The 20,841-nt window shown below is 49.4% G+C and overlaps 1 protein-coding gene and 2 long non-coding RNA genes across 3 annotated transcripts; all 3 read right to left on the bottom strand.

Moving 5' to 3' along the window:
• Positions 1-100: 100 nt before the first annotated feature.
• On the bottom strand, positions 101-1,223 carry LOC135403047 (uncharacterized). Its single transcript, XR_010425302.1, has 3 exons — positions 776-1,223; positions 279-389; positions 101-203 (listed from the first exon to the last, which is right to left on the bottom strand). It is a non-coding gene; the product is annotated as an uncharacterized LOC135403047 (long non-coding RNA).
• A 9,657-nt stretch (positions 1,224-10,880) lies between these two features.
• Positions 10,881-15,013, bottom strand: LOC135402773 (uncharacterized). Its single transcript, XM_064636233.1, has 8 exons — positions 14,992-15,013; positions 14,879-14,949; positions 14,249-14,331; positions 13,845-13,956; positions 13,371-13,511; positions 13,062-13,162; positions 12,164-12,302; positions 10,881-11,861 (listed from the first exon to the last, which is right to left on the bottom strand). The coding sequence occupies exons 1-8, from the start codon at positions 15,011-15,013 to the stop codon at positions 10,881-10,883; spliced, it is 1,650 nt and encodes a 549-aa protein (XP_064492303.1).
• Positions 15,014-15,303: 290 nt separating this feature from the next.
• Positions 15,304-16,158, bottom strand: LOC135402890 (uncharacterized). Its single transcript, XR_010425248.1, has 3 exons — positions 15,979-16,158; positions 15,482-15,592; positions 15,304-15,406 (listed from the first exon to the last, which is right to left on the bottom strand). It is a non-coding gene; the product is annotated as an uncharacterized LOC135402890 (long non-coding RNA).
• Between the last annotated feature and the right edge of the window lie 4,683 nt (positions 16,159-20,841).

Genomic DNA, 20,841 nt, shown 5'->3' with positions numbered 1-20,841 from the left:
TTACTTCCTCCAAGCCCCGGCTGTAGGTTTTCCTTGATGAGGCCACATCAAGGAGTCCAAAGGGCTCAGAACTTTGTAAAGGTAACTTGCTTGTGCTTACTCGTTGCTTGCACTCAGACAAGCTCTCTGCATGGCATTGACAGTACAGCATAAGAAGTCATGGGCATCTTCCTCCCTGCCAAGCTGAAAATGTTCTCCTATGACTAAGAAACAGGAAGTTAGCAGTTGTCTCCTACAGGAAGGGAAGAAAACCTGTCAAAGAACCTGAAATCACATACGTCTGAAACCCCTGAGAACAGCCAAAGGCAGGATGGCACTGACTGAGGAATGCAGGACCTTGTTAACATGCGCTTCCATGATGCACATCATGCAGAAGCCTTGTTGGCGACCTGAGGAGGGAGGGAGAGAAGGTCCTCTGGTTAGCAAAATATCCCTAGTGGTGGAATACTCCTCTTCTTCCACTCCCACTCCAGTGCAATATGCCACTCCTCCCAGTGTTTCAACAAGCACGGGACGTTTTAGTGCACAGAAAATGTTCTTCAGAGGAATGCTAAACTGAGGTTTTAACTTGCAGGAATAGAGACCCAGAGCTAGAAAGACGTGCCTTCATGAAGAATAAGACAGCTGGATAGGACAGGTGGCTCCTGAGTGTACAAAGAACACAAGTTCTGGGGCTGACAAAGGGCTGCTTTTCTCCTAAATCAAATTTCAGGTTCTGGGAATCCTTGGGATTTGATTAACAGATTTACAGGGAGACGTCCCTAAGAGTACTCACAGGCCTGGCTGTGCTCCCGGGAGAGCAGATAGTTGGCCAGCGGCGGGGTGTATGTCAGGCATTGCAGGACAGCATTAAGGAAGCATGTGTTGCCCACATTGCGGAGTCCTGCTCCAGCACTCTGTCTTTGCTGCCAGACCATGCAAATCTTCTCCGGGGGAAAGAGGATCCTTTGTGGCGGAGTCATTCCCTCGGCAATGACTGCAGGGAAATTCCATTTGGAAAGAGATGAAATGAGGCACAAAGGCATATTTAAACAGTGAGGTCTCTACAGGAGCACTCAGGACCATCTGCTTTAACTGCCAACCCAACAACATCAGGGGAAGCTTAAACAGTGCCATTTAAATTTACTGTTTTGGAAAAATCCATTCCCCTGTTTACGTTGCTGAGAGTCCAACAAACCCACAATCTGATTTCTGGGCCGCAGGCTACCTTCCTTTCTCAGTAGAGTTCTAGACTGAATTATCAGTGAAGCCATCCCTTTTCCTGATTGTAACTTGTTGAAAACAAGTAAATAGTGAGCACGGAAGGTAACCCAAAGGATGGCAGACCTCTCTACGAGCAATGGCAGCTTTCAAAGTCTTGTACCTAGTGTCAGAGGAGTGACAAAAGGTGTTTTCCTGGGTCTAATTGTAAACACGGGGGTCAGTTTGACTGCTCTCAGGAAACATCCCAGAGATCACTCTAGGTTGTGAGCACATCGTTCTGGGATTTGACCACCAGCCATGTCAGTTGTCTGTGGCAGTTCACAAAGTCCAAACCTGCTGGTGAAGCTATTACTCACAGGAGTCGTTCCCTGCTGTGGCCATTGCCTCTCTCAGGAAGAGAGTGCAATGCTTTAGATGACCAAGGATGTCTTTCTCTCCAGAAAGAGAACAGCACCAATCCCGTCACCTAATTGCAAAGAAATTACTGTAACTCACTGAAAGTATAAAAACTCTAAGTAAACGCAGAACGGCATCCACCACCAAGTCTTTCAGTGGTGCTTGTAACTGCTGCTGAGCTGCAGCTCACGCCCTTATGATCAGTCGCGGGGCACCAACTCACAGCGGGTTCAAAGGCCCTTTTGAAATGCTCCAATGTATGTTACCTTCTCTGAAGAGGCCCCGCTGCTCTCCTGACACTGCTTCAGCAACAGAGCCCTCTGGCTTTCCCACCTCCTAGGAGTGACCGTCTTTCAGCCACTACTTTAACTGCTGCCTCTGCTACTCTCCTTTTTCTGCCTCCCTCCCTCCCCCAGCAGTCAAGGTGGGCTGAGCCCATCCCCTCAGACTACAGTCACCTCCCTGCTTACCTATCCTAGGCTATGGAAAAAAACCAAGAATCAGCAAACTGGAATTCTAGCCTAGGTCATACGTGGCCAGCCTATAAAAGTTGTAACAGCTCAGCCTACAGCTAGGAAGGTATAAATCAGCCTATACTTTTATCCCGTGTACCCTGCTCTATGATCTGTGCCAAAAGTCAAAGCATTACCTTTGAAAGAGGATGAAAGTTGAGGAGAAACGGTCAGTAAACAATAAACCATCCAAAAAAGGCAGGCACACAAGTAGCAAAGGAAGGAGCTGAGTTATCCCGAAGGCCAACTCTGTCCAACTGATTTTCGTTGGCGCGCTCCTCAGGATACCGGATGGGTGCCACATCTCTGCCCCTTTGTGACATGGGGTCACATGGAACCACACGGAACCACATGGGTCTTGGGCACAGGAACCCACATGGCACGTCCGCCAGGTGGAAGCCACTGCACCTCCCCCCGTGCTGGTGGCAAAGGGCTAGTCATCCTCTGACAGAGCTCCCACACCTTCCCTGAGCCACACGGCCTGAGGAGTAAAAGCCTGCTCAGGGCTGTAACTGAGCCAGGTCACAGCTTTTCTGGCCCCCAAGACACTGAGGGTTTCACTTCCACTTCTATCAGTGAGACTCTTAGCAAAGCACCTGGACTCTAATGGGTTCATTTCCAATTAATTTCATCTGCCCCCAGGGTACAGCCATGGGCTGACCCTGAACTGGGACTGCCAAAGGAACCCTTCAGAGGCTGCGCTGGGAGGACCTTGGCTGGCTGCTGGCCCCCGCCCAGCTGCTGTCTTGTCCTCAAGCTCTGAAAACGTTCCTGGATGGCTTTTTGGCAGCTTCACATTTACTCCTGCTGCTAGGGTGGGTTAGGTTTTGATCAGCCGCAGTTTTAGCCAGACTCCCACTCTGGATGGTGATAAGGGAAAATGTTAAGTTGCTGTTGAGAAAATGTTACGCTGCTATTGATAAGGGAAAATTTCAAGCTGCACAGTCTAATAAGTGAAATTTTAAGGTTCGTGTGCTGTTGCTAAGACAGCAGCTATGTGCTGGTGAGCAGGCAATGGGGAGTTGCCCAGAGGCAGCCAATGGGAAAGCTGTGTGATGGTGCGAAGGGGCAGCCAGTGGGAAAGTGTGCAGTGTAGCAAAGGGTAACCCGTAGACAACCAATGGGACACCGAGTGGACGGGCACCCCATGAGGAGCCGTTGCCAGGGGAAGATGCTGAGGGACTGAGCGAGGTGAGAAGTTCAGAGAGAGGAAGACTTTGAGCCTTCATCCCTTACGACCACCCGAGGCAACCACCAGAGAGAAGTGCGCAGGCTCCAGGAGGCGTGTCCCGAGATTTACATAGAACACTGCCCACTCTCGGGTAGTTCAGGAAGATGTAAAAATGTGCAATGAATCTGTATGACCTAATTGTATAAAACGGAAGCTATGACGGGCGAGGGCACGCGCGTGTTAGGCGGAGCTATCCCCCGCACGTCCGGCGCCGAAATAAACAAATACCGGCTTAATAGCACCTGTGGCTATTGAGTTTTACTACTGTTGCCTTTTCCTGGCATCAATGGGTAGAGACAGTTTTGTCCCTGCTGCACTTGGCCTATGTTGTTTTGGGCTTGTTGGAAATCATAAAACTTTTCTAATTTTTTTAGTGTTCCTAATTAACTTTTTGATTAGTTGTTTTTAACACACATCATAGGCGGTGCGTTCAGCCTTAAATCAGCTTTAGCCAGCATGGAGTAAAAATTGTCATAAGCTCCTTTGGGAGAACACAGCCTGGGAAAAGTACTAAAACTGTAAGTTTTGTTGAAGTTAACCCTGTTATGCTTCAGTGGAGAAAGCCTGCCAGAGAAAGATTTCTTGTTGAAGGAGGAGATCTGGAACACAAGATTTATGGACTACAAGGACCTTCTGCAGAAACCAGCAGCTAAAGAAGAAGACTAACAAAGGCTCAGCATTTGTGTCAGAAAATCCCTAGGGGAGGGAAAATATACAAAAAAGATTAAAGATATGAAGTTATTACAGTAGAAAGTGAGAAATTAATATCCACTACCACATAGAATACTAAGTAATGAAAGGGAGTGAGTGATGTAATTTGGAAGCAATGAACATTAATTTCTTTGTTTGCCAAATCTGTATAAATAGGTGAAAAGCGATGTCTTGCTGTCAGTACGGAGGCAGGATTTTTGTCAGCCACATGCGCACGCAGGGCTGCAAATAAAAGTAATCACTTGCTTTCTAACACTAAAAAGCCAATTTGTCAGAGGGTCCTATTTATCCCGACAGTTTCAGAGGTGTTTAGCAACAGGCAGTCCTCTGGACACCTGGTGTAACCTCTGCTCAGCAGGCAGATAGTGTTTCTCATGCGCCAAGGATGCAGCTGGTTGTTATTTAACAACACTTGACCTGGCTGGTTTGGCCCCTGCCTGGAATGGGGCATCAAGTTTTACTCAGTTCTTCTCAGGACAGGTGGTTTTACTCCTGCCCAGCTCAGCACAGTTCATATGGCTCCTGCTCCACTCCGAGGTGTTTCTTCTTTTATACTTGGGGCATCCAGCTAGGGCATGACTTTGCTTGGATGGCTTTTTTCATCACGTCTTGCAGCAGCTGGTTTTATCCCTGTCATCCTTGGGGAGGCTCCTTTGTGTCCCTTACCCAGACAAAGTATCTGCATTTACTCCTGCGTTACACCTCTCAGGTGACTTTTTATGCCCCTGCCCTAACCTGATGTCTAGGTCCTGTATTACCATCCCCTCAGCAGCACTTCAGGAGCTCTCTGATGAAGACAATCAACAATGGCACTCGTGAACAGTGCCTCTGCTCCTGCCTCCTGCTCATAGGGGGGCATTTTAGGACGTAAACAGCTGTGCTCTGTGACCAAGCTGGTCCGACATGAGTCCCCTTTGCCCTCATCGTCAGTCCCTGAAGGTCCAGTGCGCCAGGAAGACCCCTTCTCCCCCTCCCTATCAGCCTTCCCATTTCCAGGCCCCAGGCCGACTCCTTTGCTCCTCACAGGCCTTGCAGGTCACAGGCACCTGCCTGCCGGGCTGGGATGGCCTCACAGCAGCACAGGGCAGCACAGCAGCACGCAGAGCCCCATCTTAATACCAAACAGACTCTTCTCCCCTGAAAGGGCCACTCCTGTTCTGTTAACGTGTTTCAAGTCTAGATTAAGATTGTTATATTGGCATGACAAACCAAGGATTAGGATGTGCCCTGGCCTGCAGAGTGATCAGGTCCAGGTGATCAGGCATCATAAGCTGAGCTGTGCTGTACAGTTCGGTGCTAAAGGGCTTACAAAATCTTGCTATGCTGGTGCTGCTTATAGAAATCTTGTGCTACTCAAATCATGGTGTTCTGGGCTATAGTGATCATACCATGATGTTAAAAAAAATGAAGCTTTAATGGTAACTGTGACTCAGTGCCATCATCATTCTGCCAAGGATATCCTGATGAACCCGTCTGTCACCGCAGTGTCAGGTGATAGCCCTGACCAAAAGGGGACAGGGGGAGGTGCAGAACAACTGTCCATAAGTGTCCCTTGGCTCAGGGGATATGCAGGGCAGCAGGGATGCGTGCTGGTCCCCTTTCCTCCTTTCCCCTTCCAGGTGACACTGGCCAAGGCCCCAGCACCTGCTGCCACGAGCTGTACACAGCTCCCCTGATGTTCAAGGTCTGACAAGTTTAATAAAACAGCTCCCACCAGAGATTTGGTCTGATCCCCCTGGTCTGAGGGGAAACTGTGTCTATGGGGGAGGAAGGTATGCTTTCTGCACCTCATTTTTGTACCTCATCAAAACCACTTCAAGATTTGGACAAAAATCAAAGGATAAGCGACCAAGAAGGCTCCTGATAGCCTTAAACAAAAGAGATGTTGGATCCTGATTGCTCCCTTTGGGCTAGAATAGTCCCATTCCCTGTCAGAAAACTGCCTGAAGCCAGACACAGTCCCATGGAGAGCTCAGCCCTGCACTTGGCCGCTGGAGCTGTTCTGCAGCTCACGCCGCCTGACAGGGTGGCAACAGAGCCCCTCTGCTCCCTGTAGCTCAAAGCTAGTGGGCTCTGGGCACAAAGGGGTGAGGCCAGGAACGGGCGGGGGAATCCAGAGCAAGGGGCTACGGGGATCGTGTCGCTACTCTGAAGGGGACCTTCCATGGGCAGTCAATGGTATTGATTTCGGAGCGGGCCGTAGGGGTGCGTGGGGAGAGCTCTCGACTCTGCGGTTCCTCGCGTGTCTGACAGGGCGTCTTGGGAGGCACTGGAGTTCCCCCAGCTGCTCCAGATCCAAAGCCCTGAGATTTCCTTCTTTCCTTCCCTTCTTCCCTCCCCAGGGTCTCCTGTGGTGTTCTTCTGGCATTGGGCGTAGCAGGAGTCACCCCCAGGGCTCTGTATGGGGCAGGCTGGGTTGTGGCAGCCTAAAAATGTGTAATTAATAAGGAAATTGTAGATTTTGCATATAAGTTGTTGTATTGTATTGTACTGTATGTATGTTCTGTCCTTTCATTGGTTGATACTTGACGCAGTACCGTATATGGTTATGTTCGGCCCCTATCTCCTACGATTGGTTGTAATTTGCATGCTCCGCCTAAACCCCATCTTCTGTTCCAGTGCCTTCCTTACCCACCTTATTTAAGGCTGGAGCCATTTTGCGCAGTGCTTTTTGTGCCCTTTTGTTCCTCCCTTTAAGCAGTTCAGTTGCCCCGCTACTTTTATAACAAAATCGCCTTACCAGCTGCACCCAGAAAAGTTGGGGAGGTCTTTATTCAAGCGCTGACCTCCGCACTGGGTGGTACCTGCTACTGCTCAGGTGATTGGACAGAGCCATTTGTTGGTGTGAGTTTGGCATTCCCCACCCAAACTGCTACAGGAGTGCCAAGCCATTCTGAGGAATGGGGAGTTGTTACAAAGACTTGACCGGAGCCCTGCTTAGAGGGGCTGGGAGAGGTCCAGCAGCATGGAGTGAGCCTGGCCAGTGCAGAGGGGCCCCGAGCAGGAGGTGAAATCTCTTGCAGAGAGGCGCCACTTGCCACAACAGCAAACGGGGAAATCTTCCTCTCCCTTCAGGTCAGAGGTAGAAGTGGATGTGATCAGTGGTGTTCAATTCCCCTGCAATGTGGAGGTGGAGATCCAAACAACCTATAAACAGACTGGCTCGAGCAAGGAAAGGCTGGGATGCTGCAACAATTATTGTGGCATGGTACTAAGGCAGGCCTGGTAAATCCAGATCAGATGCTCTGGCACCTCTGTTAGGAGGCAAAGTCATCCCAAGGGCTGGAGGCTTCTGCCCAGATGATGTCAGGAGGGGCTGCACTCGCTGGTGTCTCTGAAGGTGTGAATCTCTCTGTGATTCTCCTGGTTCTTGTGGCATTTCCCAAACAACATGGGCAGGAGGAGGGCTTTGCTGTCGCTTGTGGGAGAAACCTGCCTCTGGCTTTAGAGTGTTTTGAGAAAGTCCAGGTCAGACCTGCTTCATTTTCTGATGAGGGAAGCTGTCTTCCTCCATGGGCTGAAAAGGCCAGGAGCAAGTTACCATGTGTGTACATTCACATACTTTCCTTTTGCTGTGCACAGGGGCTTTGGTCCCGTGGAAATGCATGGGGCAGAGGACAGGGGACCTTGGGATCAGGTGGCAATCTTGGCTACCGGAATGTTTCAGGATTCTTGTCTGCAAGCTGCAGTTGAGTGCGTCATATCACTACTGAACCAGAGATGCTCACCTGCCGCTCCCATCAAGTGGACTTGCTTTTGGGGGTCTTGTATTCCTTTCTTATTGTCTTTCACGAATCCAGGGAAGAATGTGTGCGATTTTCTGGTTCTTCCCCTCACCTAGTCCCCTAGCTGCTTTTTGGAAGGCCTCTTGCAGAACCTGATACTGAAGCAGTGCTTTCAGGGTTACCCAGGGACTCCGAGAAACTGGAGGGGGAGAGATCACGGATTCAGTGCTGCTTGTGGTCAGGGACTAACGGAATGGCAAGCAGCTGGCTCACTGGAGAGAGATATCCCATTTCTAGCTAAATGAAGCTGAATCTCTTATCCACAAACTTCTGATTCAAGTCCAGGCAGTTCTCTCTAGACTGGCCAATGAGGCTGATGATGCCTGAGACCAAATCTTCCTTCCTGGGGCATTTCAAAAGAGCCAGCCATACTGAAATCAGGAGCTTTTCTACATGTGCTTGATGAGCTCAGCTGCCTCAACATCTGTAAGTTTTCTTTTTTCAGACCCCATTGACGATGTGCATGGTGACCTCCTGGGATCCCATGGCAAAATGAACCTTCTTTGCACCTGCGAGTGTAGCATCTTCACCTTGCACTCCCTTCCTGGAGCAGTAGGTGCTGGCACAGCAGCCATTCATCTCCAAGGAGTCCCCAGGGTTGTGAGGGGGGATGAAGCTAGGTGGACAGCAGATCGCAGTCAGAGGCCATGGAACAGGTTGGACATGAGCTTGGGGAGACCAAGTGAAGTTCATCCCATATTAAAAGCCTCTATGGCCCACGAGGAGACAGCAAATCTCCGTCTGGAGAGCCTAGGTCAGGAATATACCCGCATCCATCATCGTAACGTCTCTCCATCTTGTTTGCAGACAAACCTCCTGTTAAAACTGCCAGAGCTTCCAAGCTGACTGCAGGCAGCAGTTGTAGAGCCCACGGCACCAGCTCATAGGTCAGCAAGGAGTGCCTTTCAGATGCTGCCTCTCTCCCTTGTAGATCTCTTTGTGCTGCCCCAGTCTTTCTGATCTGCCTCATCCTTGACTTCTCCACCCTGCTCCCTGCCATTGCTTGAGAAGGCGTTATCTGCAATGCCTTTGGCCACCGGGAGCCCAGAGACTGAAGCTTTCCAGCAAGAGCCCCAGGCCTGTACAGCACCTGTAAATTTCCCTTGTAAGAGCACGATCATCTTTCAGCCCAGTGTTTATTTAGCCTCATTGTCTATGTTGTACAATGTGGCTGCTTCAGAGAGCCCCTGTGGTCCTTCCACCTCTCTCTGCCTGGCCTGGCTGTCCTCAGGGCATCTTGCCAAGCTCTCGTGTGGTGCTGCTGACCCCTGGGCTGGTGTCATATATCTTTTCTAGAAGATGATTTTTTTCAGCAAACGCCCTGTGGAGGACAGCAAAGCTGCAGAGATGAGCCCACATGTCAGGAGAGAGCCTGGCTGTCCCAAGAGCTGGTGCTGATGGGGGCCAAAACTGCCCCTGGTCTCACCCCATCCCAGTCAGCAGTGGGATATCGGGATTGAACTGTGAAGTTTGTTACCTCCTCGGCAGCATCCCTGTGGGGTGGGGAAGACAGGGCAGGGGAGCAGCTGGATGGTGAGAGAAGGGCTTCCAGGTGTTCTGGATGAGATGTAGCAAAGCCATGGGGGCCATGTGCTGCTGCAGCCCAGCCTTCCTGGGTGCACTTCAGGAAAAGTGTTCTAAGAAAGACCTTCACTCAAAGCAATGGCCTTGGGTTTTCTGACTGCTTTTCCCAGAGGAAGCAGCATGTCAGCAAAGGAATCAAAGCTCAGGGGATTTCCAGTGAGAAGGACACTGGGAGGGGTATGTATTCTTGGGTATGTATTCTTCCATCCCATAAAATGAGAAAAGATGGGCCGGAGTGAGAGGTGAGGTTTTTCCAAAGTCTGCTCATCTTTGATGTCTCCCCTCCCTGGCATGGAGGGATCCAGTGCCTCCGGTGCAGACCCGAAAGCTGTGCTGCACATCCGGAAGGTGATTGTCCTGCTTCTGGTCAGGACAGTGTTAATTTGGGCAGTATCCAGGAGGGGGCACAGCCAGGACATAGAGGTTATTCCTCATTTTGTCAAGGATGGGGGAAGGGGTCTCTTCCAGGTTGTGTTCGTGGTGGCAAAGTTGGGCACCAACTGGTGAGCAATCATGTGTGAGTCATTTGCCTCCCTTGTACACTCTGTTATTAGTATTGTTTCTGTTACTGTTCTGTTGCTGTACTGTTTTCTTATTTCATTGCCTTTTCCAGAAAGTTGTTCTTATCTCAGCCTGCGATCTTTACCTTTTGTGCCTCCAATTCTCCTGTCCAGCCTGCCTCAGGACGGAGGGGGAGTGGGAAGGCAAGGAGGAGTGGGAAGTGAGCGAGTGGCGCACGATTTGCATGGTTTCAGTGAGAACACTAAATGATGGAACACCCGTCTTAAACACATCATTGTGGCTAGGCTTCTCGAACGAAGATTTAAGAAGGCTCTATCCACATTTGTTACAAGCACGCTGGTGGCTTATGAGGCCAATGCGAGATAGACATATCCGATTGCAAAAGGCACAGCAGAAAGACTCCCTAGGTGGTATATTCTGCAAGACATGATTCTTTCTGCCTTGTCTTTTCTCCTCGAGAGTGATTCTGCGTGCGTTCTCAAAGGAAACAGCAGCGTTAGAGATGGTGTGTCTCCAGGCCTCCCGATTTGAGGCCAGAGTAGACCAGTCATGTTGATTGATATGGCCGAGGCTGAGATGTTTGTAGCTATAATTGTCTACAACGTGGAATAAATAATTCTGATTACAGTATTTTAGTATTTCTTATTTTATTATTTTAATAATATTTCTTATAACATTACTATCTATTGCTGAATATATATAACATGTAATAATGTATTATAAAGTATTACTTCTCTCTCTATTTCTATATTATATTTCTATATCTATTTCTATATTTCTATACATATTTCTCTCTCTATATTCTATATTTCTCTATATAATTCTATATTTCTATATATATTTCTCTCTCTCTCTCTTCTATATTTCTATATATATTTCTATATTTCTAATAATATCTCTATATTATTATAACTATCATCTACTTAGATAAATCATTCACTCAGGTTTGAGTAGGCGTGTCGAAAACAAGGATGCCTTGGCTAATAAACGCAGTGCTAGTCTTCCGTTCTGCTTGAGCCAGGGCCATAATCCAACGCCATCATTGCCAGAGTGCCCTGAATGCTTGTCTGACGTGAATCTCTGGGGCGTGGAAACCCTCCTCTTCTTCTCTGAAGGGCGGTAGTCTGTGTGCTGCCCAAACTGGCTGTGGCGATCATAGCCCCGCCATGTTGATCTTCTCTGCTCTCTCTGCCTCTGTCGGGTTTGCTCCTGAGCAGCCCGGAGCATGAGAGCCTGCTTGGAGCTGGCTTTGGAGGGCCCTGGAACTGCAGTATTCACTAAGACTTGGTCACAACGTGGAGGACTTGTTCTCTGCCTCTTTCTCTTCCGCAGTGAGCGGTCATAGTCTGTGTACGGCACAAACCGGCTGCGAAGGTTGTAAGTTCCCTGCACAGATCTGCTTGGCTCCCTCTGCCTCAGCAAGGTTTGCTCCTGAGCAGCCCTGGGAGCGGGAGCCCACCGGCAGATCCTCTTGGAAGGCCTTGCAGCTGTGCTATCCCTAGGACCACGGTCACGACTTGGAGGACCAGTTCTTCTCTCTGAAGAGTCATCATAGTCTGTGGTGTCCACAGACCAGCTGCGGAGATCCCTGCCCCACAGAGGGGATCTGCTCTGGGACCGCTCCCTGCCAGTGTCCTTCCTGCAAAGGTTGTAAGTTCCCCGCACAGATCTGCTTGGCTCCCTCTGCCTCAGCAAGGTTTGCTCCTGAGCAGCCCTGGGAGCGGGAGCCCACCGGCAGATCCTCTTGGAAGGCCTTGCAGCTGTGCTATCCCTAGGACCACGGTCACGACTTGGAGGACCAGTTCTTCTCTCTGAAGAGTCATCATAGTCTGTGGTGTCCACAGACCAGCTGCGGAGATCCCTGCCCCACAGAGGGGATCTGCTCCGGGACCGCTCCCTGCCAGTGTCCTTCATGCCCTGCAAAGAGAGCTGTGGAGAGTTCCTGCCCTTTTCTCCTGAAAGGATCAGAGCAGTGGGGAACCCCTACAAGTTCTGGGACAGGACAGTTTGGGGCCTCCAAAAGGCTCTTTTGGAGGGCTACTAAGACCAAAAGGCCAGAGGCGCACAAAAGGGATGGATCCAGGTGGGATGCTTTGAGAGGGAGCAGCGTTGTGGCTGGGAAGAAAGGTGCGGTGTGTGAGGGACAGAAGAGAAATGCTGAGATCCCAGAAAGAAATCCACTATTCCTCTGATGCCCTGACCCACGACCCCAAAGTTACCTTAGTCCTACCAGTCAGACCCTGTGGTCCAACAGAGCCCGCCTGCTTGCTGCTGGCCACACACTGACTGAGGAAGGAAGGGGCATGTGATGGTGCCAGTGAGGAAGAAGCCCTTTCTCCAATTCTCAGATCCGAGCATCTGGAGAAAAACAAAAGAGTGATCTCAGTTTAGAGCTGTTGTTGCAACCTCCTCTGGGGTTCAGTCGTTTTCTCAGAGAGGTTTCTATGACAGAGAGAAGTCTTAACCAAGGACACTAATGGGAAACTCAGCTAGGGTCTTCCCACCAAGTTTGCCTCTGTCCCAACAAAAACCTCATCTCTATACCTCCCACAGCCTCCATTTCATAAATTCACAGACTTGTTTGGGTTGCAAGGGACCTTTAACTTTATCTTGTTCCACCCCGCTGTGGTGGGCAGGAACACCCTCCACTATTCCAAGGTTTCTCCAAGCCCTGTCCAACCTGGCCTTGAACACTTCCAGGGATGGGGCACCCACAGATGCTGTGGCAACCTGTGCCAGTGTCTCAGCAGCCTTACAGCAAAGAATTCCTTCCCAATATCTAATGTAAACCTGCCCTCTGTTAGCTGAAAACTGATAGCCTTCATCCTGTCACTACATTCCCTGACAAATGGTGCCTCCCCATCTTTCCTGGAGGTCCTCTTTAAGTCCTCTTATCTACAAGAGTCAACATCAGAGACCAGGCAAGTAGCAGATTACATCCGGGCCGCAGCCTGAAGCCCAGTAAAGGACAGACACGGAGTAGTTCAGATTTGACAGCACTGAATGATGCAGGTAGTAATTTCATTTGATGAGAAAAACACTCAGGAAGGTGAGAAGCACAACTGCAAATGAGGAAAAGGAAATGTATTCTGAACATATTTGAATCCTGGTTATTACCTGGCATAGAACAGCAGGTAGGCTTGCTGCCTGAGAACTGTGTCAATGGAACACAGCTCCACAGATTCATCGTCCATCCGGTACCACAATCCATTGCTGGCCTGTAAAAAAAAGGCAAGGATCTCTCCATGGTTTCTCTCCAAAAACACAGGTAGGAAACTGCCAAACCGAGAGCATGTCAAAACAAATGCAGTCCAGCCACTAAGGAGGCCTCCTGCCTCAAAACTTTGGCTGTCAGTAACACTGACAGGAAAGTTTATCTTCCCCAGCACACATTTTTCCCCATTGGGAAGGAAGTTGCTCTTTTACCTTTGTGTAGCAGAAATAGTGTCCTCCATGACAGCTGACACCACTGTGCACCAGGACAGCATATAAGGAGTAGAGGAGTGCTTCTCCATCTGCCTGAGACATGTATGGGCGAAGATCCAAGTACTCCGGATACTCTACAACCTATGGAGAGACCAAGAGGGCTCAGAAAAGACCCTGGTCTGTGACATGAAATAGCCTACCAAGTGCAGGGGCCAGTCCAGGTGTATCAATACATCTCTGGGGCTCATGAGCACTTGGTTTTCCATAAAGCAACATATAATCGTTTGGGGGGCAGGAAACCCTTCTCAGTCAAAGCAGCCCTATCAGAGCACAGTGCTTGCCTGTCTTCCCACAGGAACTTTCCACTCCCCAGAAGGGACCACAAAAAACCCAACACAAGCAGCTTGTGACAAGCATACTGCTTTAGGAAATCTGCCTCTTGAAGAGAAAGCTGCACACCAATAGTGTACACACCTTGCTGATCTTCCCACCAGTGAAGCAGTCAAACCTCTTCAGACACACAGTGAGAACCTTGGGTGCACAGTGGACAGTGAACCTCTTAGTGGCGGCAACATTCTTCTCACACCTTGAAACCAAGCACAGAGCACAGCGCTGAAATGCACCCTATCTTCCACCAAGGCAGTCAGACAACCTTTCTTGTCTCGTGCATCCTTATGCTATTTTAAGGCAATTCGGTGCCATATTTAAAACAAACAAACAAACAAACAAACAAACAAACCCCACCCCCCCCCAAAAACCAGACAAAAAACCCTGTGTCTCATCAGTGTGCAGTAAACTTCCACGATGACTTCTGCTCAATGACTTGTAGCCCCCTCACACAGAGTCTAGTGTTAATATGTTGTTAGTAGTCATCTTACTTGCTACATTTAAAGCAGTTTTCACCATCCAGGTGCTCAGGTGTTACAAAGTCCTCCAGAGCTGCAGTGAGGGATGAGGCTGCCTGGAGAATTGAGAAATTGGTGCACTGAGCTACAGCAAATGCCCTGGCCCAAACATTTTCCAGGAGCTGACAAGAAAACCCCTGTAGCTGATGCTGAGGAGACCCGCCATGAATCTGCAAGCTATATCCAGAAGGAACCAGAAAGGGAGTGTGGTGCTGAACATTTCCCCTGTCCCAGAGGTTATCGGGGCAATCAAGAGCTCCCTCTCTGTACCGCCTGCCATTGAGCTACTGATGTTATGTAGGGTCATCAGTAGTGAAAACAATCCAACCCATCAGCCTGGAAGCCAGACAGGTGTTGAAGGAGGGCAAAGGGAAGAAGGAGGAGGATATGTCAAGGGTGCAGAGCGCATAATGGGCGCTTGTCCAGCTTCAAGCCAGCACCTACAGAGAGACCAGTGCCATGGGCTCTGCAGGAGGACAACATCCGTTCCCCTTCCCATCCACGACCAAGACCTCTTGGGTTCACAGTATATGCTTTCAGGACAAATGTGTTGACTCTGAAAAGCCTTGCCATGTCTTGAAGCACAACTGCAAAACCTCTTACTTTGATATCCAAGGGGACATCCAGGAAGGCCTCATAGGAATCAGAAATGGCTTTGCAGCTGAAGCAGATGACTGGAAGGAAAAATCAAAATGCCGAGCAATGGTGAGCTGAACGATGGTACTGCTTTGTGCTCATTGTACCTGTCCTGCTAGTCCCAGGACCAGCTGTTGGGCACAGGCAGACAGAAGGGCACAGGCAGTGCCAAGGAGAGCAGTAGTTGTAGAAACATACCTCTGGATCTCAGAAAGCCTCCAAATATTTGATGGACAATGGTAGTAGATTGGGATGATATGTCCAAGCTGGAAACAAGTGGTAAGACAGAGCATTACTTCCTCCAAGCCCCGGCTGTAGGTTTTCCTTGATGAGGCCACATCAAGGAGTCCAAAGGGCTCAGAACTTTGTAAAGGTAACTTGCTTGTGCTTACTCGTTGCTTGCACTCAGACAAGCTCTCTGCATGGCATTGACAGTACAGCATAAGAAGTCATGGGCATCTTCCTCCCTGCCAAGCTGAAAATGTTCTCCTATGACTAAGAAACAGGAAGTTAGCAGTTGTCTCCTACAGGAAGGGAAGAAAACCTGTCAAAGAACCTGAAATCACATACGTCTGAAACCCCTGAGAACAGCCAAAGGCAGGATGGCACTGACTGAGGAATGCAGGACCTTGTTAACATGCGCTTCCATGATGCACATCATGCAGAAGCCTTGTTGGCGACCTGAGGAGGGAGGGAGAGAAGGTCCTCTGGTTAGCAAAATATCCCTAGTGGTGGAATACTCCTCTTCTTCCACTCCCACTCCAGTGCAATATGCCACTCCTCCCAGTGTTTCAACAAGCACGGGACGTTTTAGTGCACAGAAAATGTTCTTCAGAGGAATGCTAAACTGAGGTTTTAACTTGCAGGAATAGAGACCCAGAGCTAGAAAGACGTGCCTTCATGAAGAATAAGACAGCTGGATAGGACAGGTGGCTCCTGAGTGTACAAAGAACACAAGTTCTGGGGCTGACAAAGGGCTGCTTTTCTCCTAAATCAAATTTCAGGTTCTGGGAATCCTTGGGATTTGATTAACAGATTTACAGGGAGACGTCCCTAAGAGTACTCACAGGCCTGGCTGTGCTCCCGGGAGAGCAGATAGTTGGCCAGCGGCGGGGTGTATGTCAGGCATTGCAGGACAGCATTAAGGAAGCATGTGTTGCCCACATTGCGGAGTCCTGCTCCAGCACTCTGTCTTTGCTGCCAGACCATGCAAATCTTCTCCGGGGGAAAGAGGATCCTTTGTGGCGGAGTCATTCCCTCGGCAATGACTGCAGGGAAATTCCATTTGGAAAGAGATGAAATGAGGCACAAAGGCGTATTTAAACAGTGAGGTCTCTACAGGAGCACTCAGGACCATCTGCTTTAACTGCCAACCCAACAACATCAGGGGAAGCTTAAACAGTGCCATTTAAATTTACTGTTTTGGAAAAATCCATTCCCCTGTTTACGTTGCTGAGAGTCCAACAAACCCACAATCTGATTTCTGGGCCGCAGGCTACCTTCCTTTCTCAGTAGAGTTCTAGACTGAATTATCAGTGAAGCCATCCCTTTTCCTGATTGTAACTTGTTGAAAACAAGTAAATAGTGAGCACGGAAGGTAACCCAAAGGATGGCAGACCTCTCTACGAGCAATGGCAGCTTTCAAAGTCTTGTACCTAGTGTCAGAGGAGTGACAAAAGGTGTTTTCCTGGGTCTAATTGTAAACACGGGGGTCAGTTTGACTGCTCTCAGGAAACATCCCAGAGATCACTCTAGGTTGTGAGCACATCGTTCTGGGATTTGACCACCAGCCATGTCAGTTGTCTGTGGCAGTTCACAAAGTCCAAACCTGCTGGTGAAGCTATTACTCACAGGAGTCGTTCCCTGCTGTGGCCATTGCCTCTCTCAGGAAGAGAGTGCAATGCTTTAGATGACCAAGGATGTCTTTCTCTCCAGAAAGAGAACAGCACCAATCCCGTCACCTAATTGCAAAGAAATTACTGTAGCTCACCGAAAGTATAAAAACTCTAAGTAAACGCAGAACGGGTTTCACTTCCACTTCTATCAGTGAGACTCTTAGCAAAGCACCTGGACTCTAATGGGTTCATTTCCAATTAATTTCATCTGCCCCCAGGGTACAGCCATGGGCTGACCCTGAACTGGGACTGCCAAAGGAACCCTTCAGAGGCTGCGCTGGGAGGACCTTGGCTGGCTGCTGGCCCCCGCCCAGCTGCTGTCTTGTCCTCAAGCTCTGAAAACGTTCCTGGATGGCTTTTTGGCAGCTTCACATTTACTCCTGCCGCTAGGGTGGGTTAGGTTTTGATCAGCCGCAGTTTTAGCCAGACTCCCACTCTGGATGGTGATAAGGGAAAATGTTAAGTTGCTGTTGAGAAAATGTTACGCTGCTATTGATAAGGGAAAATTTCAAGCTGCACAGTCTAATAAGTGAAATTTTAAGGTTCGTGTGCTGTTGCTAAGATAGCAGCTATGTGCTGGTGAGCAGGCAATGGGGAGTTGCCCAGAGGCAGCCAATGGGAAAGCTGTGTGATGGTGCGAAGGGGCAGCCAGTGGGAAAGTGTGCAGGGTACCAAAGGGTAACCCGTAGGCAACCAATGGGACACCGAGTGGACGGGCACCCCATGAGGAGCCGTTGCCAGGGGAAGATGCTGAGGGACTGAGCGAGGTGAGAAGTTCAGAGAGAGGAAGACTTTGAGCCTTCATCCCTTACGACCACCCGAGGCAACCACCAGAGAGAAGTGCGCAGGCTCCAGGAGGCGTGTCCCGAGATTTACATAGAACACTGCCCACTCTCGGGTAGTTCAGGAAGATGTAAAAATGTGCAATGAATCTGTATGACCTAATTGTATAAAACGGAAGCTATGACGGGCGAGGGCACGCGCGTGTTAGGCGGAGCTATCCCCCGCACGTCCGGCGCCGAAATAAACAAATACCGGCTTAATAGCACCTGTGGCTATTGAGTTTTACTACTGTTGCCTTTTCCTGGCATCAATGGGTAGAGACAGTTTTGTCCCTGCTGCACTTGGCCTATGTTGTTTTGGGCTTGTTGGAAATCATAAAACTTTTCTAATTTTTTTAGTGTTCCTAATTAACTTTTTGATTAGTTGTTTTTAACACACATCATAGGCGGTGCGTTCAGCCTTAAATCAGCTTTAGCCAGCATGGAGTAAAAATTGTCATAAGCTCCTTTGGGAGAACACAGCCTGGGAAAAGTACTAAAACTGTAAGTTTTGTTGAAGTTAACCCTGTTATGCTTCAGTGGAGAAAGCCTGCCAGAGAAAGATGTCCTGTTGAAGGAGGAGATCTGGAACACAAGATTTATGGACTACAAGGACCTTCTGCAGAAACCAGCAGCTAAAGAAGAAGACTAACAAAGGCTCAGCATTTGTGTCAGAAAATCCCTAGGGGAGGGAAAATATGCAAAAAAGATTAAAGATATGAAGTTATTACAGTAGAAAGTGAGAAATTAATAACCAATACCACATAGAATACTAAGTAATGAAAGGGAGTGAGTGATGTAATTTGGAAGCAATGAACATTAATTTCTTTGTTTGCCAAATCTGTATAAATAGGTGAAAAGCGATGTCTTGCTGTCAGTACGGAGGCAGGATTTTTGTCAGCCACATGCGCACGCAGGGCTGCAAATAAAAGTAATCACTTGCTTTCTAACACTAAAAAGCCAATTTGTCAGAGGGTCCTATTTATCCCGACAGTTTCAGAGGTGTTTAGCAACAGGCAGTCCTCTGGACACCTGGTGTAACCTCTGCTCAGCAGGCAGATAGTGTTTCTCATGCGCCAAGGATGCAGCTGGTTGTTATTTAACAACACTTGACCTGGCTGGTTTGGCCCCTGCCTGGAATGGGGCATCAAGTTTTACTCAGTTCTTCTCAGGACAGGTGGTTTTACTCCTGCCCAGCTCAGCACAGTTCATATGGCTCCTGCTCCACTCCGAGGTGTTTCTTCTTTTATACTTGGGGCATCCAGCTAGGGCATGACTTTGCTTGGATGGCTTTTTTCATCACGTCTTGCAGCAGCTGGTTTTATCCCTGTCATCCTTGGGGAGGCTCCTTTGTGTCCCTTACCCAGACAAAGTATCTGCATTTACTCCTGCATTACACCTCTCAGGTGACTTTTTATGCCCCTGCCCTAACCTGATGTCTAGGTCCTGTATTACCGTCCCCCCAGCAGCACTTCAGGAGCTCTCTGATGAAGACAATCAACAATGGCACTCATGAACAGTGCCTCTGCTCCTGCCTCCTGCTCATATGGGGGCATTTTAGGACGTAAACAGCTGTGCTCTGTGACCAAGCTGGTCCGACATGAGTCCCCTTTGCCCTCATCGTCAGTCCCTGAAGGTCCAGTGCGCCAGGAAGACCCCTTCTCCCCCTCCCTATCAGCCTTCCCATTTCCAGGCCCCAGGCCAACTCCTTTGCTCCTCACAGGCCTTGCAGGTCACAGGCACCTGCCTGCCGGGCTGGGATGGCCTCACAGCAGCACAGGGCAGCACAGCAGCACGCAGAGCCCCATCTTAATACCAAACAGACTCTTCTCCCCTGAAAGGGCCACTCCTGTTCTGTTAACGTGTTTCAAGTCTAGATTAAGATTGTTATATTGGCATGACAAACCAAGGATTAGGATGTGCCCTGGCCTGCAGAGTGATCAGGTCCAGGTGATCAGGCATCATAAGCTGAGCTGTGCTGTACAGTTCGGTGCTAAAGGGCTTACAAAATCTTGCTATGCTGGTGCTGCTTATAGAAATCTTGTGCTACTCAAATCATGGTGTTCTGGGCTATAGTGATCATACCATGATGTTAAAAAAAATGAAGCTTTAATGGTAACTGTGACTCAGTGCCATCATCATTCTGCCAAGGATATCCTGATGAACCCGTCTGTCACCGCAGTGTCAGGTGATAGCCCTGACCAAAAGGGGACAGGGGGAGGTGCAGAACAACTGTCCATAAGTGTCCCTTGGCTCAGGGGATATGCAGGGCAGCAGGGATGCGTGCTGGTCCCCTTTCCTCCTTTCCCCTTCCAGGTGACACTGGCCAAGGCCCCAGCACCTGCTGCCACGAGCTGTACACAGCTCCCCTGATGTTCAAGGTCTGACAAGTTTAATAAAACAGCTCCCACCAGAGATTTGGTCTGATCCCCCTGATCTGAGGGGAAACTGTGTCTATGGGGGAGGAAGGTATGCTTTCCGCACCTCATTTTTGTACCTCATCAAAACCACTTCAAGATTTGGACAAAAATCAAAGGATAAGCGACCAAGAAGGCTCCTGATAGCCTTAAACAAAAGAGATGTTGAATCCTGATTGCTCCCTTTGGGCTAGAATAGTCCCATTCCCTGTCAGAAAACTGCCTGAAGCCAGACACAGTCCCATGGAGAGCTCAGCCCTGCACTTGGCCGCTGGAGCTGTTCTGCAGCTCACGCCGCCTGACAGGGTGGCAACAGAGCCCCTCTGCTCCCTGTAGCTCAAAGCTAGTGGGCTCTGGGCACAAAGGGGTGAGGCCAGGAATGGGCGGGGGAATCCAGAGCAAGGGGCTACGGGGATCGTGTCGCTACTCTGAAGGGGACCTTCCATGGGCAGTCAATGGTATTGATTTCGGAGCGGGCCGTAGGGGTGCGTGGGGAGAGCTCTCGACTCTGCGTCGCGTGTCTGACAGGGCGTCTTGGGAGGCACTGGAGTTCCCCCAGCTGCTCCAGATCCAAAGCCCTGAGATTTCCTTCTTTCCTTCCCTTCTTCCCTCCCCAGGGTCTCCTGTGGTGTTCTTCTGGCATTGGGCGTAGCAGGAGTCACCCCCAGGGCTCTGTATGGGGCAGGCTGGGTTGTGGCAGCCTAAAAATGTGTAATTAATAAGGAAATTGTAGATTTTGCATATAAGTTGTTGTATTGTATTGTACTGTATGTATGTTCTGTCCTTTCATTGGTTGA

The sequence above is a fragment of the Pseudopipra pipra genome, chromosome 26 (genome assembly GCF_036250125.1).
Source record: "Pseudopipra pipra isolate bDixPip1 chromosome 26, bDixPip1.hap1, whole genome shotgun sequence".
Classification (NCBI taxonomy): Eukaryota; Metazoa; Chordata; class Aves; order Passeriformes; family Pipridae; genus Pseudopipra; species Pseudopipra pipra.
This window is presented reverse-complemented; position numbering and strand designations above follow the sequence as displayed.

Excerpts from the sequence above, each read along its gene's own strand:
- LOC135402773 (XM_064636233.1), bottom strand. The coding sequence starts at position 15,013 with ATGAGCACAAAGCAGTACCATC. Across the intron at positions 14,950-14,991 it reads GAGCACAAAGCAGTACCATC|TCATCTGCTTCAGCTGCAAA; the intron begins GTTCAGCTCACC and ends TTTTCCTTCCAG. Across the intron at positions 13,512-13,844 it reads CTGGTGGGAAGATCAGCAAG|GTTGTAGAGTATCCGGAGTA; the intron begins GTGTGTACACTA and ends GTCTCTCCATAG.